Here is a 22,400-nt window from a genome sequence, read left to right as displayed (position 1 = left end):
GGAGCTTCTCTGTGCAGGAACCCCGGGTCCAAAGGTTGTGCTCTGCTCTCGGTGCTTCTTTCTTGGTGGTATGAGGTCCCCCCATCTCTGCTTATTTCCTCTCCCTTTTATCTCGAGAAAGAAAAGGTGGTGCAGGCCACACCTCAGGGAAACTCTATGTTGGAACAGAGATGTGACCTTAGTAAGGGTGTTACAATCCCACCCTAATCCTCTTTAACATAATATTACAATCACAGAATGGAGGACAACCATACAATACTGGGAATCATGGCCTAGCCAAATGGATACACACGTTTTTGGGGGGACAAAATTCAATCCATGACAACACTTTACTGGTCTTGCTTCTCTAGAGAACCCAGCCTAAGACACGGTTCTAAGACAATGTTACTTTACTAACACGTAAGCACATGACATCCTCTTGAACTGATGAATTAATATATGGGCAATAGGACCATAGTAGCTCAGATCCTGGGGACAAAAGTGAAGCTCATTTTTCCCTCTGATATTAATTCTGTGCTCCTCATATCTTACGACTGACCTCAAACTTGAAAAAGAATGCTGGGGGAACAATTCAACTGTTTTAGAAAGAGGAGTGGCCATTCAGATACAGAGGCCAATGGCCATTTCAAAGAGAGAAAATCACCCCCAAACATGGGTGTCTCACAATTTTGCCACTGTGCCCACTGTCCTTTTCTCAGGGCATGTTGTATCCTGGCATACAGGGCTTAAAGCACAAAGCTATCCAAGATGCTTACATGCCAACGACATGAATATTTTGGCTGTAATGAGCATTGCAGCACTAAGCTTTTGTGTCTAATGCAGGTATCCACTAGATCACTTTACACACACACACACACTCTCTCTCTCTCTCTCTAATGTAAGGAACAGGGACCCAGTTAACCATGCCCTACAGCCTTCCATACTAGCTCTGTAGTCATAGCTCTGGCCCCAACCCCAACCCCATCTCTCTCGCATTATCACACTCAAGGTGGAGTCTTGGCAGCTGGACATACCCCCAGACTGCTGACTCTTGAAGCTGGCTTTCCCTAATGGTCAGCTGAACTTGACCTTATTTGCCTATTATTCCTTTTGCATATTCATCAATCACTATTATAATTGCTTCTTATACCAACATTACTCATTGGCTCTTTATCTGCTCACTGATTGGTAGGTCACACAACAGCCACAGCGCCAACACTCAGAGACGAAATACTCCCAAGTGCCTTGGGGATGTCCTGGGCTGGAAGAAAGGAAGTATTCCCAAAAAAACCCCCAATGTAGTTTATGGGTATTCAACCGGAAGAGATCTAAGAAAAGTAAACACTGCCCCATTCTCTAATCCTTCTCTTTATCAGGCCTATAGGTCACCTCAATTTTTTTTTTTAAATCTCTACTAATTCCTAGTATAGACAAAAGCCTCATTTCAGCATGAATCAAATTACCATGAAATAGATAACATAATGTCTAGAAAGTTGAGCAATGGGAATCTGCTTCCCTAAAAGCAGGTGATGGGGTAAGGAATTCAACTTTTTTCTCATGCTGATAGATTATTTGAAACAAGGCTCCAATCAAAACCACCCAAGTATGACTAGGTATTTGAATGGACCGTGCAAAATAATATTCAATAGTGCAATATGCAACTGAAGCACAGAAAAAAAGCTAAAAGCAGTAACACGAAGGTGTAAAAAGTATAGCTGAAGGCAACAAGCATCCCTAACTAGAAAATTAACAAAACTTGAAAAGCCTTTCTGCCATCTTCTATCCAAAGGACAGGCAGTGTTATTTGCTGAGAAGTAAGATAGTCATATTTTGATTTTGCTCTGTTAAAAAATTGAGAATTCACAGAAATCACATTTCTAATAACTTACACATGTGGAAAGCACATGGTTTTTTTTTTTTTTTTAAGGGACCTAGAAAAAATAATCAGCTAGGTTTTTCAAATTTCAAATATTATTTGCCCGTTCACAATCTTTCTTGCTTCCCCAAGCTACTTTTGCTTGTTTTTATTATTATTGTCATTCATATAATATAAATCTTCTAATTCTTCTAATAATTAAAATAGGTGTACTTTATTACATATAGTAACTTATACCTCAATAAAATACTAAAAATACAATCCGAGTAGTTGTTGTTAGGTGCTATGGCACCACCGAATCATGGGGATCCCATGTACAACAGAACGCAACACCGTCTGCTCCTGCACCATCTTCGTGATCACTGGGATGCTTGAGTTCATCTTGTGGCCACTGTGTATTCTGAAAGCCTTTCAACCCAGGGGGATCGTCTTCCAACACTGTATCATAGGACAATAGTATGTTGGTATCCACAGGGTTTTCTCTGGCTAATTTTCAGAAGAAGATCACCAGGCCTTTCTTCCTAGTCCATCTTAGGCTGGGAGAGCCAATGAAACTTGTTTAGGATCATCGCAGCATGCAAGCCCCCACTGATAGAAGGATGGGTCACGGTTGTGGATGAGGTGCATCGGCCAGGAATCAAACCAGGTCTTCTTCATTGAAAGGGAGGATTCTACCACTGAACAACCACTGCCACCTACAACCTACCCTTCAAACAACACTCATTTCCACCAAAGTAAGGAAAAAGTGGCACTGAATTGGATCAAAAGACAGCCCATTTCAAAGTTTTGAGATTTCAAGGGTGCACAGCTGCATAGAGCCCACAATACAGTACTGCTGAAAATTTCCAGCAGCTACCCTCTCACCAAACGGCAAAGCAAAGCAGCAGCTTTCTGAGTGGGCAAAGCAAGGAGGGTCAGCCCCCTCCAGTTCTCTCCTCCTTCCTTGTCCCATCGCCAACAGCTTCTCTCCAGAAATAACTAAGCACATGAAATCACCAATAGAGAGAAGACAGAGGCATGACACCTACAAGCTGCCTATTTATAGAAAGTGTTAACACTTCCCCGGAAGACACTAAAAATCTCCTTGGAAACGCCCAAGCCTATGCTCCCTTTGGAATTCTAGTCTGCTAATACCAGTGACTGAGTAACTGCCTTTAAAACAAAACCAAGGAGTTAGAGGTACTTACGGTTTCCCCCCAGGAATTCCTGCCAGGTTTGGGGGAATGGTAGGTACTCTCATGTGAGGGGGAGGATCGAACCCAACCTGGAAGCAAAATAAAGCATCGCGGACTCAGTTTAGGCCCAGGTAGGCATTTCATTAACATCTAGAAAAACTTTTCATTCGAAATTCCTTTTTATTAGAAATTCATTTCTGTTCCCCCAAAGCAATACAAATGAGAACAGTAATATTACCCAGCATTTCTCAAAAGAAAATTACAACGCAAGAAGCAATATACCCACTTCTAAATACCACAGCACACATTTCCTTTCTGGGAGGTGGGGTGGGCGTGCGAGCCATTTGTGCACTGAGAGCCAGATGCCCATGGTAAATACTTCCCGTAGACTTAGGATATTTTGCCTCGACCAAGCAATTACAGAGAGCAACAGGTGAAGTCAGAATTTCTCAACCGCAGCACTATTGACATTTTGGGCTGGATAATTCTTTGTGGTGAGGGGCTGTCCTATGCTAGGGCGTTTAGCAGCATCCCTGGTCTCTTTAAGTGCTAGTGATAACATCGCCTCCCCAGATAGGACAACCAACAATGTCTCCAAACCCACTGCTGTCTAGTCGATTCCAAATCATAGCAACACTGCCAAATGTCCCCTGAGGGGCAAATCCCAACCCCCCCCCCCGCCCCCCACCGCCATTGAAAACCACTAGTCTAAGTTAATGCTTCAGTATTCATATATGGATAGCCTATTTCGCCAAAATCTGGAGTCCCTGGGTGTTGCAAACAATTATACACTCGGCTACCAATCAAAGGTTGGAGGTTTGAGTCCACTCAGAGGCACCTCAGAAAAAAGGATTGGCAATTTGCTTCCAAAAAAAATCAGCACTGAAAACCCTATGGAGCACAGTTCTACTCTGACACACACAGGGTCGCCATGAGTCTGAATTGACTTGAGGGTAACTTTTTTTTTTCCCCCCCAATAATGTTAGAATCTAGTCCCTCCGCTGCCTGCCTTACTCTGGGCTATCTCGTCCACCACTGCACAGCGTTCCATACTAGTGCAAAATAAGAATAAAATAAACTTTAATGTCACCCCAGACTATTGGAGCTATTGCTCCCTGAAGAAGGGGGAGGAGAGAAACGTGCATGGCCTATTTCAAACAGCAAATAAAAATGACTTGGGGTCTATATTTGCTATGGGTTGTAATCTACTCTCTTTTCTTACGCAGTCAATGGTTACATATTCAATTTTATACTTTAGATGTGGTCCTGAATCTTCTTGGACAAAAATTAGACCATTTATACACTGGTCAAAATGCAGAGCAGGAGAACCTTGCCCCGGTTTCACAGTTCTTCGTATTTCTACCTGGTTTACTGAAATCACTTCTCACACAGAAGCCAGGCTACTGGACTCAGAGAATAATACACGTACAGGCATGGAAAAAGAAAGCCCCGGCTTGTCAAATATTTTCTTCTAAGATTTAAAGAAAGGAAGAAAAGCTCAAGAAAACAAATGAAAAGGCTTCTGTGAGCTACTCAAGTCATTTCATCACTTTCAAAAAAAAAAAAAAAATCTACTTTGGTGCGAGAAAACCAGATGTACCCCCAACCACTGAAGTAGCTTCTAAACGCTGCCTTTTTTCATCCACAAAAACAGTAACACAAAAAGCATTTGGCCCTAACTTAATGAACCAGCATGCTGATGAAGGCTGACAAGAGGAAGGCAATGGCAGGCGTTGGAACACTGGGCGTCTTTGTGAGGCATGTGGTGTTTGCTGCTCCTGCCCACGGAGCGTGGAGCTGAGGCCTCCACGGCAGCCGTCACTCTCTGACTCTGCCTGAAGCTGGGTGCCTGACAATGCTAAATGAAGCATGCAGCTTTTCTAACTGAACCAAAACCCAACCAACAGAAACGGAGCAGCCAGCGGCCTACCATCGGGGAGCGCCCATAGGCTACCACGGCAGCGGCAGCTGCAGCAGCACTCATCTGGGGAGACATGTTGTGCAAACTTGCGTAAGCGGCGCCCGGGCTGGTCAGCTCGCCGTTCATGCCAGCATGAGGGACCATTCCAAACGGAGCAGGGTACGGGCCAGGCACTGCCAGGGGCGTCCTCAAACCGGCTGCTGAAAGGAAACACAAAGTAAGACAGGACTCAACGGACACAGTCAAATTCAAACCTGATCAACAAGTAGTTTCTAGTATCATTTTTTGGTGCTGTTCATCATGGAGAAGAGGAGGAAGGAAAGGCTTTGGGAGAAAAATCACCTCAGGTTTATATGCAGGGGCCATTCTTTCCAGGGGCCAATTCAACTCCCGGAAAAAAAAAAAAAACCCGAGGGACACAATACCCATACATTTTCTCATTGGTAGACACTGGGAAATCAAGGGAATTAAGCGGTATTATTGTACCCAACTTACAGAGGGCAAACCAAGGCACAGACACTAAATGTTTACCTGACTTAATCTCAAAAGAAGATTTTCTTGATAAAATCCAAGATTTCTCCTTTAGTCCGAACTTTCCATTCCCTGGTACCAATTCCAAATGAAAACCCAATCCTGGATTTACGTAAACCAAAGCACGGGTTTTAGGAGGAATATTCTGGTGCCTATTTTCCTTTGAGCCCGGGTTGTTACTTTTTTCCCTTTCCCAGGGAGGAAGATAAAGTTGAAAGTTATGAGTTTATTCATGGGCTGGAGTCTCAGTGAAACACTCCCAATTTCCACTGAAGGACAGACCACTGCTTCCCAAGGGATGTACCCGCAGAAAACCAGCCAACAAAAGTAAGCAAGAAGCACACTCGGGGCAGCCAAACCCGGCATTTCTGTCAATATTAGCTAACTCAGACACACAATGATAGTTTGGTAAAGAGCTTACATTTGGAATAATTACCAGAAACTTTATTGAAGACCCTAGCATTTGGATTATTTGGAAATAAAAGAAAAGCCTAATGTCAACAGCCAAAGACAGAACAGAGCACAGCTGCTAAAACCCAAGGACAAACATCTGTTTCTTATCATGGCTTTTCAGAGATAGGAAGGAGGATGGCATTAAGTGCATTTAATATTCACGGAGAAGTGGCGTCACAAGATTAGCAGAAGACGAATCGAGCCGGGAACAGGTAAAGCAAAACAAAGCAAAGCAAGAGGCAGCGCTCTACCAGCTTGGTTAACGAGGGGGTCCATGGCTGGAGGTTTGCCGAGGCCTGGACGGAGTCCTGGAGTGGCGCTGGTGCCCGGCGTTGGCATGTCGCTGCGTGGAGTCGGTGTGCTGGATTTCAGAACAGGCGTGCTGGCTTTTTCATGCTGGTATCATTAAACAAATTAAATGAGTATTATTTTTAATCCAAGCCATATTACACAATTTATCACAACAGCAGCTGGGACACTGGGCACCTTCTAGCGACTCCCTCAGCCAATTTTCATAAATCTACACAATGTTGACAGCATTAACTTGTGAGCGAGAAATGTTGACCTTTCCTCTTCCTGCCAGAATTAAAACTCTAGCGAGAAGGACAGAACAGGATCCCACTTCTTCCTCTGTGGGTTTTATTTTAAAAAGTATTTTCCGTCAGGCTTGTGGATGTTGAGTCTAGGCCAAGTTGGAAGAATGACCACCCAGAGAAGGGTTCCCTGTCATGCAGAAACAAATGTCCAGGCTGCCAACGATGTCACAGGGACGACCCCTGCTCTGTCCTGCTTTTTAGGAGCAGCTGGATTGAAGCTAACGGCAAGTGGCTGAGAGAGGCCATCAATTTTTTAAGACACAAACCAGCATCTCAGAAGCAAAAGCCCTAGAACTAGTCTCATTTTGTTTGAGAGAGATACCTAAAAAGAATGACTCTTGGGAGTTTAGGATCACTGCCCAATTAGCCTACAGAGCCCATGTGACATCCACCAGAGTAGACAGTGACTTAGCATCAGAGCTAGGGGCCCCTCGGGAGCTGAGGCAGTAGCAGGGTGGCAAGCTATTACAGGCTGAATTGTGTCCCCCAAAGAGATATGTTGAAGTCCTAAGCCCCAGTACTTGTGAATGTGACCTTGTTTGGGAATACGGTCTTTGCAGGTATTAGTAGTTAATTTAACACACGGTCATACTGGGGTAGGGTGGCCCCTAATCCAATATGACTGGTGTCCTTATAAAAAGAAGAGACACAGAGAAACAAGACATACAGGGAAGACAGCTGCATGAAAAGGCAGAGAGTGAAGTGATGCATCTACAAACCAAGGAATGCCAAGGATTGCCAGGAACCACCAGAAACTACAAAGAAGCATGTAGCCTCCAGAATTGTGAAAGAATAAATTTCTGCTGTTTTAAGCCACCCGGTTTGGGTACTTTATTATAACAGTGGCTGGTGGATTTGAACCACTGACCTTTTGGTTACCAGCTGAGCCGCTTAACCACTGCACTATCAAGGATCCTGCATAACAGCTCTAGGAAACTAATATACATGGCATCTTCCTTCGCCTCTCAAATGCGCATGTCCTTTAAAACAGTCCAAGAAGTGCTATGGTACCGGGAAGAGTGCCGGCCCTCTCAGACCTTAGACCAGATGGGCTGTATAGCACTGACACATTACTCAAGCTAACGCCCAGGGGGACTGAGAGTTAAATGAGATGATGACACGTCAACTTGTTTGCTGGATGAGTCCCTGAGCGCATGGATGGGCTTTGATGCACACCCCTCCCTCCAGCAGTTCCAGGCTTAACCCAGTGCCTCATGTCCATCACCATTCTGACCAGCTCCCCAAGCACAACATGCCCCAACACTGAGCATCAGTTTAAAACAACAAAAAAAAAACCCAGTGCCGTCTCACAGAGACTCATAGCGACCCTATAGCACAGAGTAGAACCGCCCTATAGCGTTTCCAAATAAACAAAAGGACAGCTAAAGATAATGAGGATTTCTGAGAACCTAAGAGGGTTGAACTATTTTCCAGCTGGGAATTTGTGGGGGGTTCTATACCAGGAACATATTCCCCACATATTATAGACTGAATTGTGTTCCCTCAAACTATGTGTTGGAATCCTAACCCCTATACTGTGGATATCATGTAATGTAGTGACCTCCCATAATGCAATCTAATGTTATGTAATGAGGCCATACCAGTGTAGGGTGTGTCCTAAATCTGCTCACCTCTGAGTTAAAAAAGAGCAAATTAGACACAAACACATACTGGGGAAAACAGATGCCATGTGAGGATCACCAAGAACCAAAGGAGGCCCAGGGCTACCAACAAGGAACAGCCAAGACCCTGATTTGGATTTTTAGCCTCCAGAACTGTGAGAAAAGAACTCTGTTCTTTAAAGCCACTCATGGGTAGTAATTCTGTTACAGCAGCACTAGGAAACTAAGACACCAAGTAAGAAGACAAAATGCATGGAATCTTTTCTTCCTCTCTGATCATGGCATGTGGAGCCCTGGCGGCACAATGGTTAAGCACTCTGTTGCTAACCAAAAGGTTGGTGGTTCAAACCCACCCACCCGCTCCATGAGAGAAAAACCTGGTGATCTGCTCCCATAAAGATTACAGACTAGGAAACCCTATAAGGTAGTTCTTCTGTTATATAGGGTCACTATGAGCTGAAATTGACTCGATGGCACCCAACAACAATAATCACGGCACAAAACAGACTGAGATGTACAAAGTGAAATCTGTACAGGGACAAACAGAAGGATGAGTTCCACAAAAACACTTAAAACAAAACCCTTGATCAATAAAACTCCACCTACAAAACAGGAAAGTGACAGGTCTCATTACATACCAAGGTCATTTCTTTGGATTTCAAAGAAGCAGAACTTCCCGAGGAGGCCGTGGACGCTGGGCTGCTGGAAGCATCTTTCTTTAGCAGGCGGTTTTTGTCAATTCCATTTTCCCGGGGTGAATGGGCTGGGCTTGCTCGTGGAGAAGAAGGGTCCTCAACAAGCATAGCCAAGGTTTTCATGAGTTAGCTTATAAGGGACAGAGCTTTCTTGTTACACACTCTACTTCTATGCTGACTGTCTAAGCTAACGGAGAACACTGAAGGTTGTTATATGACTAACAAGGTTGTTATAATTAACAGCATAGTGTTTGCAAACCCACCCACGAAGGCACCATAAACTAAAACCAAATACAGTGTATTAAAAGCCCCCTCATGCTGACCTTCTTTGCCTAGAGGAGAAAGCTGCACTACACTCAATTTAGGAATCTGAAATGATTGGGTAACAGATTATTTAAAAAGGAAATAAGAGTTCATGTTCACGTGACCCTATTGTTCCATCTAGGAACAACCACTGAACTGTTCATATATAAAGATGAGAGAGACTATCACACCATGCCTCTACTTCATTCATTGCTGGGGGGGTTTTGTTTTTTAATTTTATTATAGTAAAATAAAATTTTATTATTTTACTATAGAAGCCCTGATGGTGCAGTGGTAAAAGGGTTCAGCTGCTAATCAAAAAGTTGGTAGTTTGAACCTACCAGCCGCTGCACAGGAGAGAGATGTGGCAGTCTGTTTCCGTAAAGTTTACAGACTGGGATACCCTGTGGAGCTGTTTTACTCTGTCCCACAGGATCGCTCTGAGTCAGAATTGACTCGACAGCAGTGAGTTTTGGTTTTTTATAGTAAAATATATATGACATAAAATTTGCCGTTTTAACCATTTATAACTGTTCAATTGAGCAGCATTAATTACATTCACCATGTTGTGCAACCAGCACCATTATCTATTTTCAAAAGTCTTCATCACCCCAAACAGAAAGTACCCATTAGGCAATAGCTCCCCACAGCCCCCTGCCCCAGCCCGAGGTAACCACTAATCCACCTTCTGTCTCTAAGCACTTGCCTATTCTAGATATTTCAGATAAGCGAAATCAAGTAATAAGTCTGGTTTATTTTACTCAGAGTGTTTTCAAGGTTCACCCATCATTGTTGGATTTTTCACACAACGCTATTCAGGTCACTCTAAAGTCTGATAAAAAGAACAGTTACCTCATTAGACACATCCACAACCAAGTTGTCATCACTTTTGTCACCATCACTATCCTGGAAAGAAAAAATTTAACGCCTCTTAGTAAGGGGCTGAGAAAGGGTTTGAGGCCCAGTTAAGTTCCTTACTATAGCTCTTGGTAGGAGACTGGCTTAAAAAAATGGGCCTGAGATGTGCCCAAAGGCTCCCTTCCCGACTGCCAGCCCTGATAAGTAATACCACCTTCCCCCTCTTCTCAGGTGACTTGGGACCATACAAAGCCCTAGGCAGAAATTCTGCTGCAGTAACACACCAGCTACTTACACAGTCACAACTTGTATACAGGTGACAGCAATCTGTAAATACCTGGCACACATTAAGGGCTCAATAAATGTTTGCAACAGTCAAAGCTCTCCTGTAAACTGAAAGAGGCACATCCTTGTATCAGAGATCTTTTCCCATTTGATTTCAAATGAATGACCCGATTTCCCGCCATTGTCTTAAGCGTATCACCTACAATTCGGTACTCAGACAATCCATCATTATAGAGACAAACAAAATCAAGCCACGTTCCCGTAAGGTTCCTAGGTACTTCAAAAAACAAATAGAAACTAAAAACAACAAGCTAACTGCTGGCTACAATAAGGAACCAAGATCTGCCCTCATGTTAAAACTAGACTGCTTTATCAACTGGCTTGGAATAGTCTTGCAGGTATGGGAGGAAGGCAGGAGGTAAATATTTGGAGGGCACCAGCACCCTGTGTTAAGACTTTTATTGTCTCTTCATAAAGCCATAAAATTTGATAATCGGAGGAAACTCCAAGGTCGCACTGAGTTTGGAAAAGATTCAGAAAAGCTGTTTAAATTAATGATCTGATCAGTCCTCTATCAAGTTCAGGGCAGGCTGAAAAAGGCCACTTCCTTTTAGCCAAAAGGCCTTCTGTCCTTTAGTGCACAATACAATAATGAACATATGGAAAAAGTAGGACATGGCGGTGGGTCCAAATTCTCAGAAACAAGAAGGCCTCTAATTTACGATCTAAACCATCCTCTTACTGATATCACTGACAACTCAGAACACACCAATAAAGTTTGAGAAATATTAGTACAAGCACCCATGTTGGCCTTCTGTGGGCCCCCAAGTCCAGGCTAAGTTTACCCTCGACTCTAATGTCTTAAGTGTTTTTGTTCTAATAGTCCCTAAAGCATTAAGTGTGGGAAGCCCAACTTACTTTCTTCAACAACGTGCTACAGAATATATTTTAGTCATTGTTGGAAGGCCCCATATAATTCAAGCGGCTCAATTCAGTGATAACATTACAGTCAGTAAGGAAGCCTGAGTAATCCAAAATAATAGCCCATCGAAAGAAATATTTTCATTCAATAAAGGAAAAAAATGCATACCAAAGTGTGTGTTTTCTCTTCGTAAAGCCCACAAGAAGCATGTATGTTTTCAGCTCTTAAGAACCCCAGCAAAAATAAAGGGCGGGAGGGTGGGGGCGGGGGGTGACTGAAGGTGATAAAGGAATATAAGTTGAACGGGAAAAAAACAATCAGAAAAAAAATTTTTTAAATGGCTAAAGTAGTAACTAAAATGAACCAGCAAAAAACAGCAAACAATTGCTTTACTACCATGGAACTCTGAAGGGGGTCCTTAAGTATCCTTTAGTTTAAATCTTAGCTTTGTATTGGACCCTTCTAAAAACAAGCCTTGACAGCACTGTACATTCTTGTCATCTGAGATCTAAGGTCCAAGGCCTTTGCCCCAGATTCTCAAATACTTGAAATGCATCATACCCAGTCATCTATCCAACCAGATACTGAATACAATCAAGTTAGAACAGTCATGTTGAGCTAAGGATTCTGGATCATTCACTATTAAACAACTTATTAGATCCACAAGCCTCATGGAGAGCAACTCAAAACTGTACACCAGCAGATTTTCAGATTTCTCTATGTTGTGGACCTTCTGACCTGTTAATGGTTGACATCATGAATAAAAGAATCCCTAGGTGGTGCAAAGGGTTAAGCGCTCAGCTGCTAACCAAAACATTGGAGGTTCAAGCCCACCCAGAGGCACCTAAGAAGAAAGGCCTGGTGATCTACTTCTGAGAAAGCAGCCACTGAAAACCCTATGAAGCACAGTTTTACCCTGGCCCACATGGGATCATCCCGAGTCAGAGTCGACTGGACACAACTGGTTATTGAAAATCAAATACACATGTAGGACCCGGGCTCTGGGCAGCAGCAAAGGGGAAAATGATACATGCTAAAGAAAAAAAAAAAAAAAAGCTGAAGCTGGGGTGGGGAGAACCAACTACTTTTGTTCTCAGGATGTTATTAACCTACAGTGCAAAGTGTGGAAGGATTTGAGGCCCTTTAGCAAAATATCCAATCCTAGCACCTCAGCTCAGAAATGTCAGCATAGTGATATAAAGGACACGGTTCTGGAGCTGGGCTGCCTCCAGGCTCTGCCACTAACATTGACCTTGGACAAATCACTGAAAGGATCTGTGCTTTAGTTTCTTTATCTATAAATGGAAATGATGCCCCTCCCCCGCCCAGGGCAGTTTTAAGACTTAAATGAAATGGACAGGATGGCATCGTCACAGGGTAGGTGTGTGAGTTAGGTGAAAAGCACAGGGTAGCTGGCACAGAGTCACTGCCCAAGAAATGCTGCCTACTGCTAGCTATAGGTTTGAGCCAAAGGCAAAGAGGCACAGCTTTTAAACGTTCTCATAGCCTGCACACAAGCCAGAAAAAGGTAGACACTTTGTTCTCCAACTGACGTAACTCAGAGTTTTACTCTAGTACAGTTCCTGAGAATTCATCTATCCTGAAATAGACACTCGGGACATTGAAAGAAACTCCAAGTCATGCGTCAGCTGCAGTGTTTATGACCCCGAGACCAGCGCCATAGCCATTTGGCTTGGTTTGCTCTCCTCTGGAATGTGATTTCAGCTAGGAGATCTGTGTCAGAGTCGTCGTTCCTTCAACCGGTATGTGATCTCATCTGCTGGGTTTGAGCTATGTTCCTCCAACATTTCTTCCATTCCTACATGGACTTACATCTCTCAACCGATCACTCGCAGGGAGGACCGATTCTGTCTTAAGACCTAGTAAGAGCTTGAATATATTATCAGAATAGTATGCAAAAAGGTAGTTGGTGACACCAAAATTTCTACCTTGATTATCTTAGCAGGACTGGCTACAAAGTTTGCAGACCCAGGACAAAATAAAAAGGCAAGGGCCCTTGTTCAAAACTTGGAATCTGATGATGGCGGCAATATAGCACTAAACCAAGGCTGGGACAGAGGGGCTTCTGAGCGCATGGCCCTGTACAACTGCAAGGTCACATGACCAGAAAGCTGGGCCGGAGTTTTAGTAACCTCTCTTATGTGTACCTAAGGCAGAAAACCTAAAATGTGACACTGAACCTCATGAAGCATAATTTACAGCCCTAAAAAAAAATAATGCCCTGTAATATAAGCAATCTGTCCTCTTCACTGTGTTGGTTTTTAAGGCACACAGAATTATCACTAAGATCTTGAAGCACGTTTGTATACTCACTTGGAAGGTGAGCAAGTAAGCAAACAAATATTATTTCAAGTCCTTTCTCCACTTACATAGTGGCTGGAGTCCTTATCATCCACCTTTCTTTTTTTGATGTCGTTGGAAAATTCAGGCCCGTTTCTGCGTTTATCTGCACCTCTTAGACTGTCTGGTACCAAGAGAGAATTACTCTGAAAGACAAAAAAAAAAAAAAAGGTAATTTAATTTATCAAAGATTTCTTCTCAGGTCTTTGTCCACATGAAAACCCAACCTGGACGCAATAGCTGTTTTAGACACATGATACCAACACAGCCTTTAATTCCATTTAATTCATCTCATCCAAGGACTCTGATGGCAAACATTTATAAAGGTTTATGCATTTAAAAGGGGAACCCACCAAAGCCTGGTGAGTCCCTCAGGAACTCTTCATTGAAAATGTTCTGTTGTATTTACCGTAAGGAAGATGAGGGCTTCCTTTTTATAAGGGGATGTGTTTTTATTCTTCCCCATGCGGCTTTCTGGTCAGGAATATGAATGGCCTATGAGCAAAACTTGAGATTACTCTTAGACGTATTCTCTAAACTGTAGGAGTCACTGTGAGCCACTCTACAAAGACACAAAGGAAGGGGGTGGGGCTAACAGCATAGCTTCCTAAAAAGCAAATCACATTTTCTACTACAACAATGAAAGAACTCTTTTGAATTCCTTTAATTTATTGTTGAAAATAAGATTTGGTGTTCTTCACCAATAGTACTGAAATTTAAGACCCAAAGCGAGAATTTCGGCCAGCGAATCTTCAATAGCGAGGCCAGCTCCCCCACACAAAAGCAAGAGCAAGGACTACGGTCTTCTTTTCCTCCAACCACACAGAGTACTTTCATTCCCATATGCTGAGCACAAACTGTTGACCCAAAGAAAACAGGCATTTTAGATATTTTGGGGTCACATGGCATGATCTGACATCCTTTCAATTCCCATCTCCCCTCCAGCTAAAGCATCAGAACATGTTACAATGAGTTCTTTTAAGTGCTGGATTAGCATATGCAAGGCGGCAATTTGTTCAGTGATGTGTTACTGCTTTGAACAAAGCTGAATGAGCTGTGCAAAATCCTCCTTTCACAAAGCCCAGATCACCCCAATTTCTGAGAGACGTTTGAGAACTAAGGGGAGGGGGTGTACGGGGCCAACAGACATGTAGGGTACCTTTCTCTGCCACAATTTAAAATACAAGGGGGTGAAGAAACCTGTAACTTAGACCACAACTAATGCAACTGCAATGCTAAGTAAAAAACAACAAAAAAAAAATTTTGTGGTACACTTTAAAAGCCATGGGTCTTCATTCTAAACCAGCCAGGGGTAACAGCTGTTTTCAGGCGGGCTCTAAAACCTCCCCTGGGAAAACCGTGCACACCACTAACGGTGCACTCTCAGCTCAACCACACATTCCACTGCCACCAAGTCGATTCCAACTCAGTGACCCTATAAGACAGGGAAGAACTGCCCATAGGGTTTCCAAGGCTGTAAATCTTCACAGAAGCAGACGGCCACATTCTTCTCCCTTGGATTGGCTGGTGGGCTCGAACTGGCGACCTTTCAGTTAGCAGCCGAGCACTTAACCACTTCACCAAGAGGGCTCGACCACAAGGAGGAGGAAGTCAGAACTGGGACCAGAAGGAAATCTGAAGCCTCCTTTGCCCACGTCAGGGCCTGACTCCAAAGCAAGCTCTTTTATTCATGAATCTTTCGTTAAACAAATGCCAGGAGGCTTATATAAAAGAAGATGGGCGAAACCATGACAATTCAATATAAAGAAGCTCCATGGAATGTCTTTACCACAGTGTTTGGGGACCGAAAGGTGAGCTTGTTGGATCACTGAACTATTACCTTGATAAATATCTGCTAAAACTAACCCCTCCAACCCAGTGCCTGACAGAGGACACGAAAGACTTAACAAAAATCCTGCAAGATGCTAACAGGCACTCTAAGAGAAGCTAGGCCAGGGTGAGCAGCAGCCTGCTCACATATGTAAAAAGTGTTTAAAACACACCTATCTCTGTTCTCAAAGGAGCCCTGATGGCACAGTGGTTAAGCACTCGGCTGCTAACTGAAAGGTGGGCAGTTCAAACTCACCAGCCGCTCTGCATGGGGGAAAGATGGGGCAATCTGCTTCCATAAGGATTACAGCCTTGGAAACCCTCTGGGGCAGTTCTACTCTGTCCTATAGGGTTGCTGAGTTGGAACTGACTCCATGGCAGTGAGTTTGGTTGGTTTCTCAATTCTCAGGAGCCCTGGTGGTGCAGTGATTAAGCACTTGTCCGCTAACTGAAAGGTCGAGGTTTGAATCCATCAGCTGCTCCATCAGGTAAAGATTACAACCTTAGAAACCTTATGGGACAGTTTTACTCTGTCCTGTAGGGTCACTATGAATTGTAATTTACAGCATTGGGTCATCTTTGTTCTAGGTGCCTGGGTGGCGCAAACAGTTTGCTCTTGACTACTAGCCAAAAGATTGGCAGTTCAAACCACCCAGTGGCACTGTGGAAGAAAGGCCTAGTATTTGCTCTGTAAAAATCACGGCTAGGAGAACCCTACGGAGTATACTTCTACTCTGTAACACACCCGGTGGCCACGAGCTGGAATCGACTTGCTGGCAATGGGTTTGATTTTTTTTTGGTCTTTGTTCTAGATTATTTGAGCCTCGGGTTCTCACTGCCCAGACTCTGAGGAGATACATCAAGGGCAGAGCTGTCTCTTACTCAGCATTCCACCCACCCAAGCCCCCAGCAGAACGTGGCATAGTTGTTGTCTACTGGCAATTCTGAAGTTTACCTTTGTAGTCCTCAGGCTGTGAACTAGCTCAGAACTTCCAAAGGACTCAGTCATTCAAACACAGCCTATTTTTAATGTCTTACATTTATTTAATGATGTTAAGTGATATTGCAAATTTAAAAGTAAACTGTAGCTGTTAGGAATAACACAATTTCTAAGGCTGTCAAGCTTTGAGGCCTACACTTTCCTATGTTAGAAGTTACTATTATTGTAATTCTGCCAAGGCAGGGAACCTATAATCCGAATGGGTCTTGAAAAGCTCTAAGAGTTCTTCTGGGGCAGTGGTGGTTCAGTGGTAGAATTTTCGCCTTTCATTCAGAGACCTGGGTTCAATTCCTGACCATGCACCTGATGGGCAGCCACCACCCATGTCACCAGAGGCTTGCACGTTGCTATGATGTTGAACAGATTTCAGCAGAGTTTCCAGACTAAGATGGACTAGGAAGAAAGGCCTGGTGATCTGCTTCCGAATATCGGCCAATGAAAACCCTACGGATCATAATGGTCCGATTCCATTGTGCATGGGGTCCCCAAAAGTCAGGCAGGGGCTGACTCCATAGCCACTAAGGACAACAAAGAATTCCTTTAAATTTGGTAAGGGCTGACAATTAACACTCCTGCTTACCTGAAAATTGGCCATTATCAACTAGAAGACCAACGAGTTACAAAATGAATGTCTCATCATACTTTTGATGCTGTCAAATTGACTCAGAACAAGGCTGCAAAGACTATGGACTAGCAAGTCCAAGGAGACCAAGGTCAGGAGCCAGGGAATTCCTGGCCCATACTACAGCCACCACCTGGCAGGCTTTTTGACATAAAGGCAGCCCTACCAAAAACATGCCACTTCCCTCTTACCCTGTTCCCAAGAACTTAGTTTTCTATGTGCAATTCCTCCTGACTTCTTCCAGTCCCTGATGCTGTTTCACTGTTGTTCTTGGTATAATACCCAGTACCCAGTGCCATCGAGTCAATTCCGACTCATAGTGACCCTAAAGGACAAAGTAGAACTGCCCCATAGAGTTTCCCAGGAGCACCTGGTGGATCTGAACTGCCGACCCTTTGGTTAGCAGCCATAGCACTTAACAACTACACCAGCAGGGTTTCCATAAGCAAATAGTCCAAGCCTAATGAACTTCACTGCCAGCACTGACAATCATGTCAGGTTTTTAACTGCTACCTTGGTGACCCGACTCTTGGTGATCTTCCCACTCACTCCTCAGAAGCCCCCAGGTACGTCTCACCAGTACCACTGCATGTCTCATGACACCATAAGTCCTTTTTCCTCAGGAAACATCTAAAGTTCCTCAGCGCTCAGATGTGGACTCCCATAGTTTGGATGCTCATCACAGAAGCCGATTTATATGTGCTCTCAGAAGAGGTTATACTTGGGTATTGATTAAACATACTTTTCATCCTTCAAAATTCTGGAAGCTATTTTATCCTAGTCCGTATCTAACAACCCAACATATAAGAAAAGACCGTTTTCAAAAGAGAAATTGTTTTGCTTAAGTTATTTTTAAAGTCATGCGTTCTAAACAGAATATAATTAGAATCAAAGCTTTGAAGAGACCAAAAGCAACCTAAAAAGACATACGTTGTTCATCTTCCTTGCCCGGAGAGGGGAGAAGATTTGCCTAAGGTTAAGAAGCTCTTTCTAACACATGCCAATTTCCATTATATCAAAGTGCCTCCCCCTCCCTGAAGAGGGATTTTTAAACTCAGTTTATGAACCTAGAATACTAGGTCCCAGATACTTATTGCTTAAGATCCACTGTGGCTCTTTAATCTATTGTGCTTAACACTATAATGTGACTGACTAGTATCTATTGATGTCTTCTTTGCTCCTAACCACAGTCACACACATACACACACACAGACATGAAACCCCTTGACTGAGCTGGTTATATTCCAGCTGATGGTTACACGCCTGCCGTCAAGGTGGCCCATATTCCAGCTGTTGGTTACATGCCTGCTGTCAAGGTGGCCCGAGTCATAGTGATCCATGCACAACAGAACCGCTGCCTGATTCTACGCCACCCATGTGAACAGTTGTGGATCAGAGTGTTGCGATCCACAGGGTTTTCACTGGCTGATTTTACAAAAATAGATGGCCAGGCCCTTCTTCCTAGCCCATCTTAGCCTGGAAGCTCTCCTGAAACCTGTTCAGCAGCATAGCCACGAGCAAGCCTCCACTGACAAAGGGGTGGTGGCTGCACATGAGGCATAAACCAAAAAAACCAAACCCAGTGCCGTCAAGTCGACTGTGACTCATAGCGACCCTATAGGAGAGGGTAGGACTGCCCCACAGAGTTTCCAAGGAGCGCCTGGCGGATTCGAACTGCTGACCCTTTGGTTAGCAGCTGCAGCACTTAACTACTACACCACCAATGCTTCCAACGCATGAGGTATACTGGCCGGAAATCAAACCCGCGTTTCCCGTATGGAAGGTGAGAATTCTACCACTGAACTACCACTTTCCTCTTTGGCTATATGCCTACCAACCAAAAATGTGAACACACAATCAATTAACATTATCCAACCTACTTTAAAATTATCTGAGAATAGTCCCAAAACTCCTTCCTTTGCATGCATGAACCCTGGCATACATAAACTAAGATTCACACTTAAAGTACCTCCACGGAGAGTGTCAAGAAGTCCAGGTTCACACAAACAGCTTTGGTTTCATGTAATTCCAATCATGGTGGATGGTGGGTCTACAGTCTTATATGCCACCAGACTTCTCTCCCCGGGGTCCATATTTTGAAAGATCTAAATCTATCAAACAGCATTTATCAAAGTCAAGTTCACTTTTCAAATATTTATTTGCCAAATAAATATTTAAGCATGAATCAGGGTTTTGGTCAGCATGAGAACTGGTGTTACCACACTGACTGATATACTCGAATTCTAGCCAAGAAACTCGATGTTTTGGTTCACCTTGCAGCTGGTAAAATTTAAGTATCTGCCAGAATTTTTCAAACGCTGTGAACACTGGGCAGATATCTATTACAAATGTCCTGAGGATTGGGATTTCTGGGCTGTATACAGGTTTTTCTGGTTTTAAAATTTTATTAGGATCCAAACAAAATCATCTTATTTATCTCATGTTTTCTATAAGAACTCAAAACAGAAGTTATACAGCCCATGGGGAATTATCACAGATCTGAGCAAATACAGATCTGAAAACACAGTATGTTTTCAAAACAAACTAAAATTCTATCCTTGAACAAAACCATAATGATTTTCTACACCTTATGTGTTGCACAAACTTATGGTTATAGAGCCAAGTAAGACAGTAAAGGGAGAGGCATATATGGCAGGTCTTTGAAAAAAATCCTTGGAACACTCGGTTCTAGAAAGAGGGCCCCAAAGACCCATTAGCCCAACTGGCATGACTTTTGCTCCCTTTATATGCAGATACAGCCCATGGGATGACCATTAGCCCAACTGGCATGACTTTCTCTCCCTTTATATGCAGATACAGCCCATGGGATAACCAGCAGAGATGCAAGAACAGAGATAACACGGGAAGACACCACTCCTGCTTAGGAAAATTAGGGACTTTTTTTGAGAACATAAAATCTCAGTGGGCATCTTCACTGACAAGAGGAGAATACTGGCACTAACAGTGACATGACAGTCAAGGACAGTATGAGAGTAAGCAAAAGAGCCAATGTGACAGGTCTTCCCGTATCACACCCTGTGTCCAATGCCTTGAGCAGTCAAATCCAGAATCGTCCTCTGGAGGTCACTTTCTTAACTGTGGGAACCACGTTTTATAAAAATACCAAATGGATGGATAGTGGTGATGGTGTCACAACATGACGAATTTAATCAACGTCACTGAATTGTACACTTAACAATAGTTACAATGGCAAGCTTTTTGTTAAATATATTTCACCAAAACACAATTTTTAAAAAAATATATACCAGGGCCTTTCCATGTTGTAGTTAAATGGATGCAAGTGGTTGAACCTAGCGGGTAACAAGTGTCCAATATAGTCTCTCAAAACAAAAAAGAATGCAATTATTTAACCGTACCTTCCTATAAGACGTTTCAGGGCAAATGAAAGAATCTACTGAATCCCAGAGAGCATCCAATTTTGTCAAAATAAAACGTCAAGATCTGAACTTTGTATTCCATCGATCCTAACTTGACCACTGTGGACAACGATTCCTTCACTTCCACGATCTAACCACCGACCCAAGACAAAGGTAACAAAGATCCAGCTGCCATAATAAAGATAAAAACCAGTCTTTAAAGTCTCGTTCCTCGACTTTTCCTGACTTTTATTTAGCAATCTTACTTTTCCTTAGCAATTTAACAGAAATAGTCATTCATGCACACTAATAAATTTTGGATGGTAACTCCAGAAAATATGAAAGAAAGCAAGTTTAATGAAACATTATACTGTCAGTGTTGGCGAACACTTGCTACAGAGCCTTCATGTTGTCTTGGGACCTCAAAGCAACTCTTCGGCCAACCAAGTCTAAATCCTGAAACCATCAAGCAGCAAATCTAAAAGGCAAACCCACTTATGGATACAGCAAAAGCTAGACAGGTTTCCCTAATGTGAAAATAATGCACATTATTCAAATGGATTTCTTTAGCTGCCTTGCTGATTCCCCTTGGGAACTTTCTCCTCCCTGCAGGAAAAGTGTTTGTGTCAGAGGTACAGATTGGAAACTCCTGACACCTCATTTATCCTCAGTTACACTAAGGCAGTGGGAACCTAATTTGCTAGCACACTACACTGTCAATTAACTTCTCGGTGAACATTAAAACAATTAGGCAACAACACACCCCATCACATCTGTGTGCCTTCCCCATCTACACCTGGTACCAATTAAGCCGTCACCCTGCGCTGTACTTTTTGCTGCAGTCCAACTGGTCACTCACATATCATACTCTGCTCAACATTTCAGCAAACGCTTTTCTTAATCCATAAAATTCACGAGATCCCCACTTGTCAACAAGATGAAGAAAAGCGGAAATGTGTCCACTTGGCAACCACATCACTTGTCCAAAGCCCTGGCTGTACAGCCGGTCTGAAAGGTCCACGTCTATTGCTTATACAGTGTAGACATGCAATATACAGGAGCGCAACTATGGTCTCGCGCCTGGACCTAGGAATAAATAAGCACTGCCCAAATGCATCCGAATGCAGCCACACAAACTCACAGAGAAGAGCGAGCCTCTCAGGACATCCAAAATCAGTGACGGTCAGGGCTGGGAAGGGTATCAACCCACACAGTACCTTCACCGTCACCCTCTATGCCCCCCACCACTACCCCAGCTTGTCCTTCAGCCCTCCTTCTCCAGAGAAAACAAAACAAAAACTTTGGAACTGACAAAAAAATTTAGTAATTTAAAAATAATTTTTAAATGACCTCATTCCACAACTCGGAATCTTATCAGAGTAAAAATCAATTCTATATTAAAGCTCTTTTTTACAAGCATGTTCTGTAAGAGCTACTTAGCTGTTACTGGCCATCCTCTCTAGTCTTTGATGAGATACATTCAGATGCAAGAAAAAGCCCTGTACCTGGTCAGGACAAGCCTGTGTGAATTACCTGAATACGTCATGGCACCCACATTCACATCTCCAGGAGTCTGCTGGTACAGATGCTTACTGTACTTGCCTGCTAATCAAAAGGTTGGCAATTTGAGTCCACCCAGAGGTGTCTGGTGATCTACTTCCAAAAAAGCAGCCATCAAAAACTCTAATGGAGCCCAATTTTCTTCTCTGACACACACACTACGAGTCAGAATCAACTCCATGGCAACTGGTTACTGATCACATGAAAGATGGAGGCCCAGGGTTTGTTACCTATCTATGTTCCAGGAAGGGAAAGATAAAAATGATTACTGGGTCGACAAGATAAATAAAACCTGCCCACGATGGTGGGCATTAAGAATTCTGATTCCGGAGCACAAACTGAAATCGAAAAAAGGTTTCAGACGGGAAAAATGTCCTCTACCTTTTTTTTTTTTTTTTTAATTTTCCAAGTAAAGATGCCCTATTTTCACTGCA

General features: G+C 43.2%; 1 protein-coding gene across 8 annotated transcripts in view; it reads right to left on the bottom strand.

The window, feature by feature from the left end:
• The window catches only part of TLE1 (TLE family member 1, transcriptional corepressor), a 103,470-nt gene that overhangs the window by 24,085 nt on the left and 56,985 nt on the right, over positions 1 to 22,400 (bottom strand). For 3 of the 8 annotated variants that reach the window (XM_064291195.1, XM_023544729.2, XM_023544727.2), the window contains 7 exons: positions 13,607 to 13,723; positions 10,004 to 10,057; positions 8,792 to 8,944; positions 6,187 to 6,331; positions 5,483 to 5,584; positions 4,961 to 5,151; positions 3,043 to 3,119 (listed from right to left, as the gene is read on the bottom strand). In XM_064291195.1, the coding sequence (XP_064147265.1) occupies positions 3,043 to 3,119; positions 4,961 to 5,151; positions 5,483 to 5,584; positions 6,187 to 6,331; positions 8,792 to 8,944; positions 10,004 to 10,057; positions 13,607 to 13,723 (839 nt within the window). The remainder of the gene's footprint in view (positions 1 to 3,042; positions 3,120 to 4,960; positions 5,152 to 5,482; positions 5,585 to 6,186; positions 6,332 to 8,791; positions 8,945 to 10,003; positions 10,058 to 13,606; positions 13,724 to 22,400) is intronic. The other 5 variants (XM_064291197.1, XM_010587489.3, XM_003407835.4 and 2 more) reach the window with 2 other exon arrangements.

The sequence above is a fragment of the Loxodonta africana genome, chromosome 9, assembly GCF_030014295.1.
Source record: "Loxodonta africana isolate mLoxAfr1 chromosome 9, mLoxAfr1.hap2, whole genome shotgun sequence".
NCBI classification, from domain to species: domain Eukaryota; kingdom Metazoa; phylum Chordata; class Mammalia; order Proboscidea; family Elephantidae; genus Loxodonta; species Loxodonta africana.
This window is presented reverse-complemented; position numbering and strand designations above follow the sequence as displayed.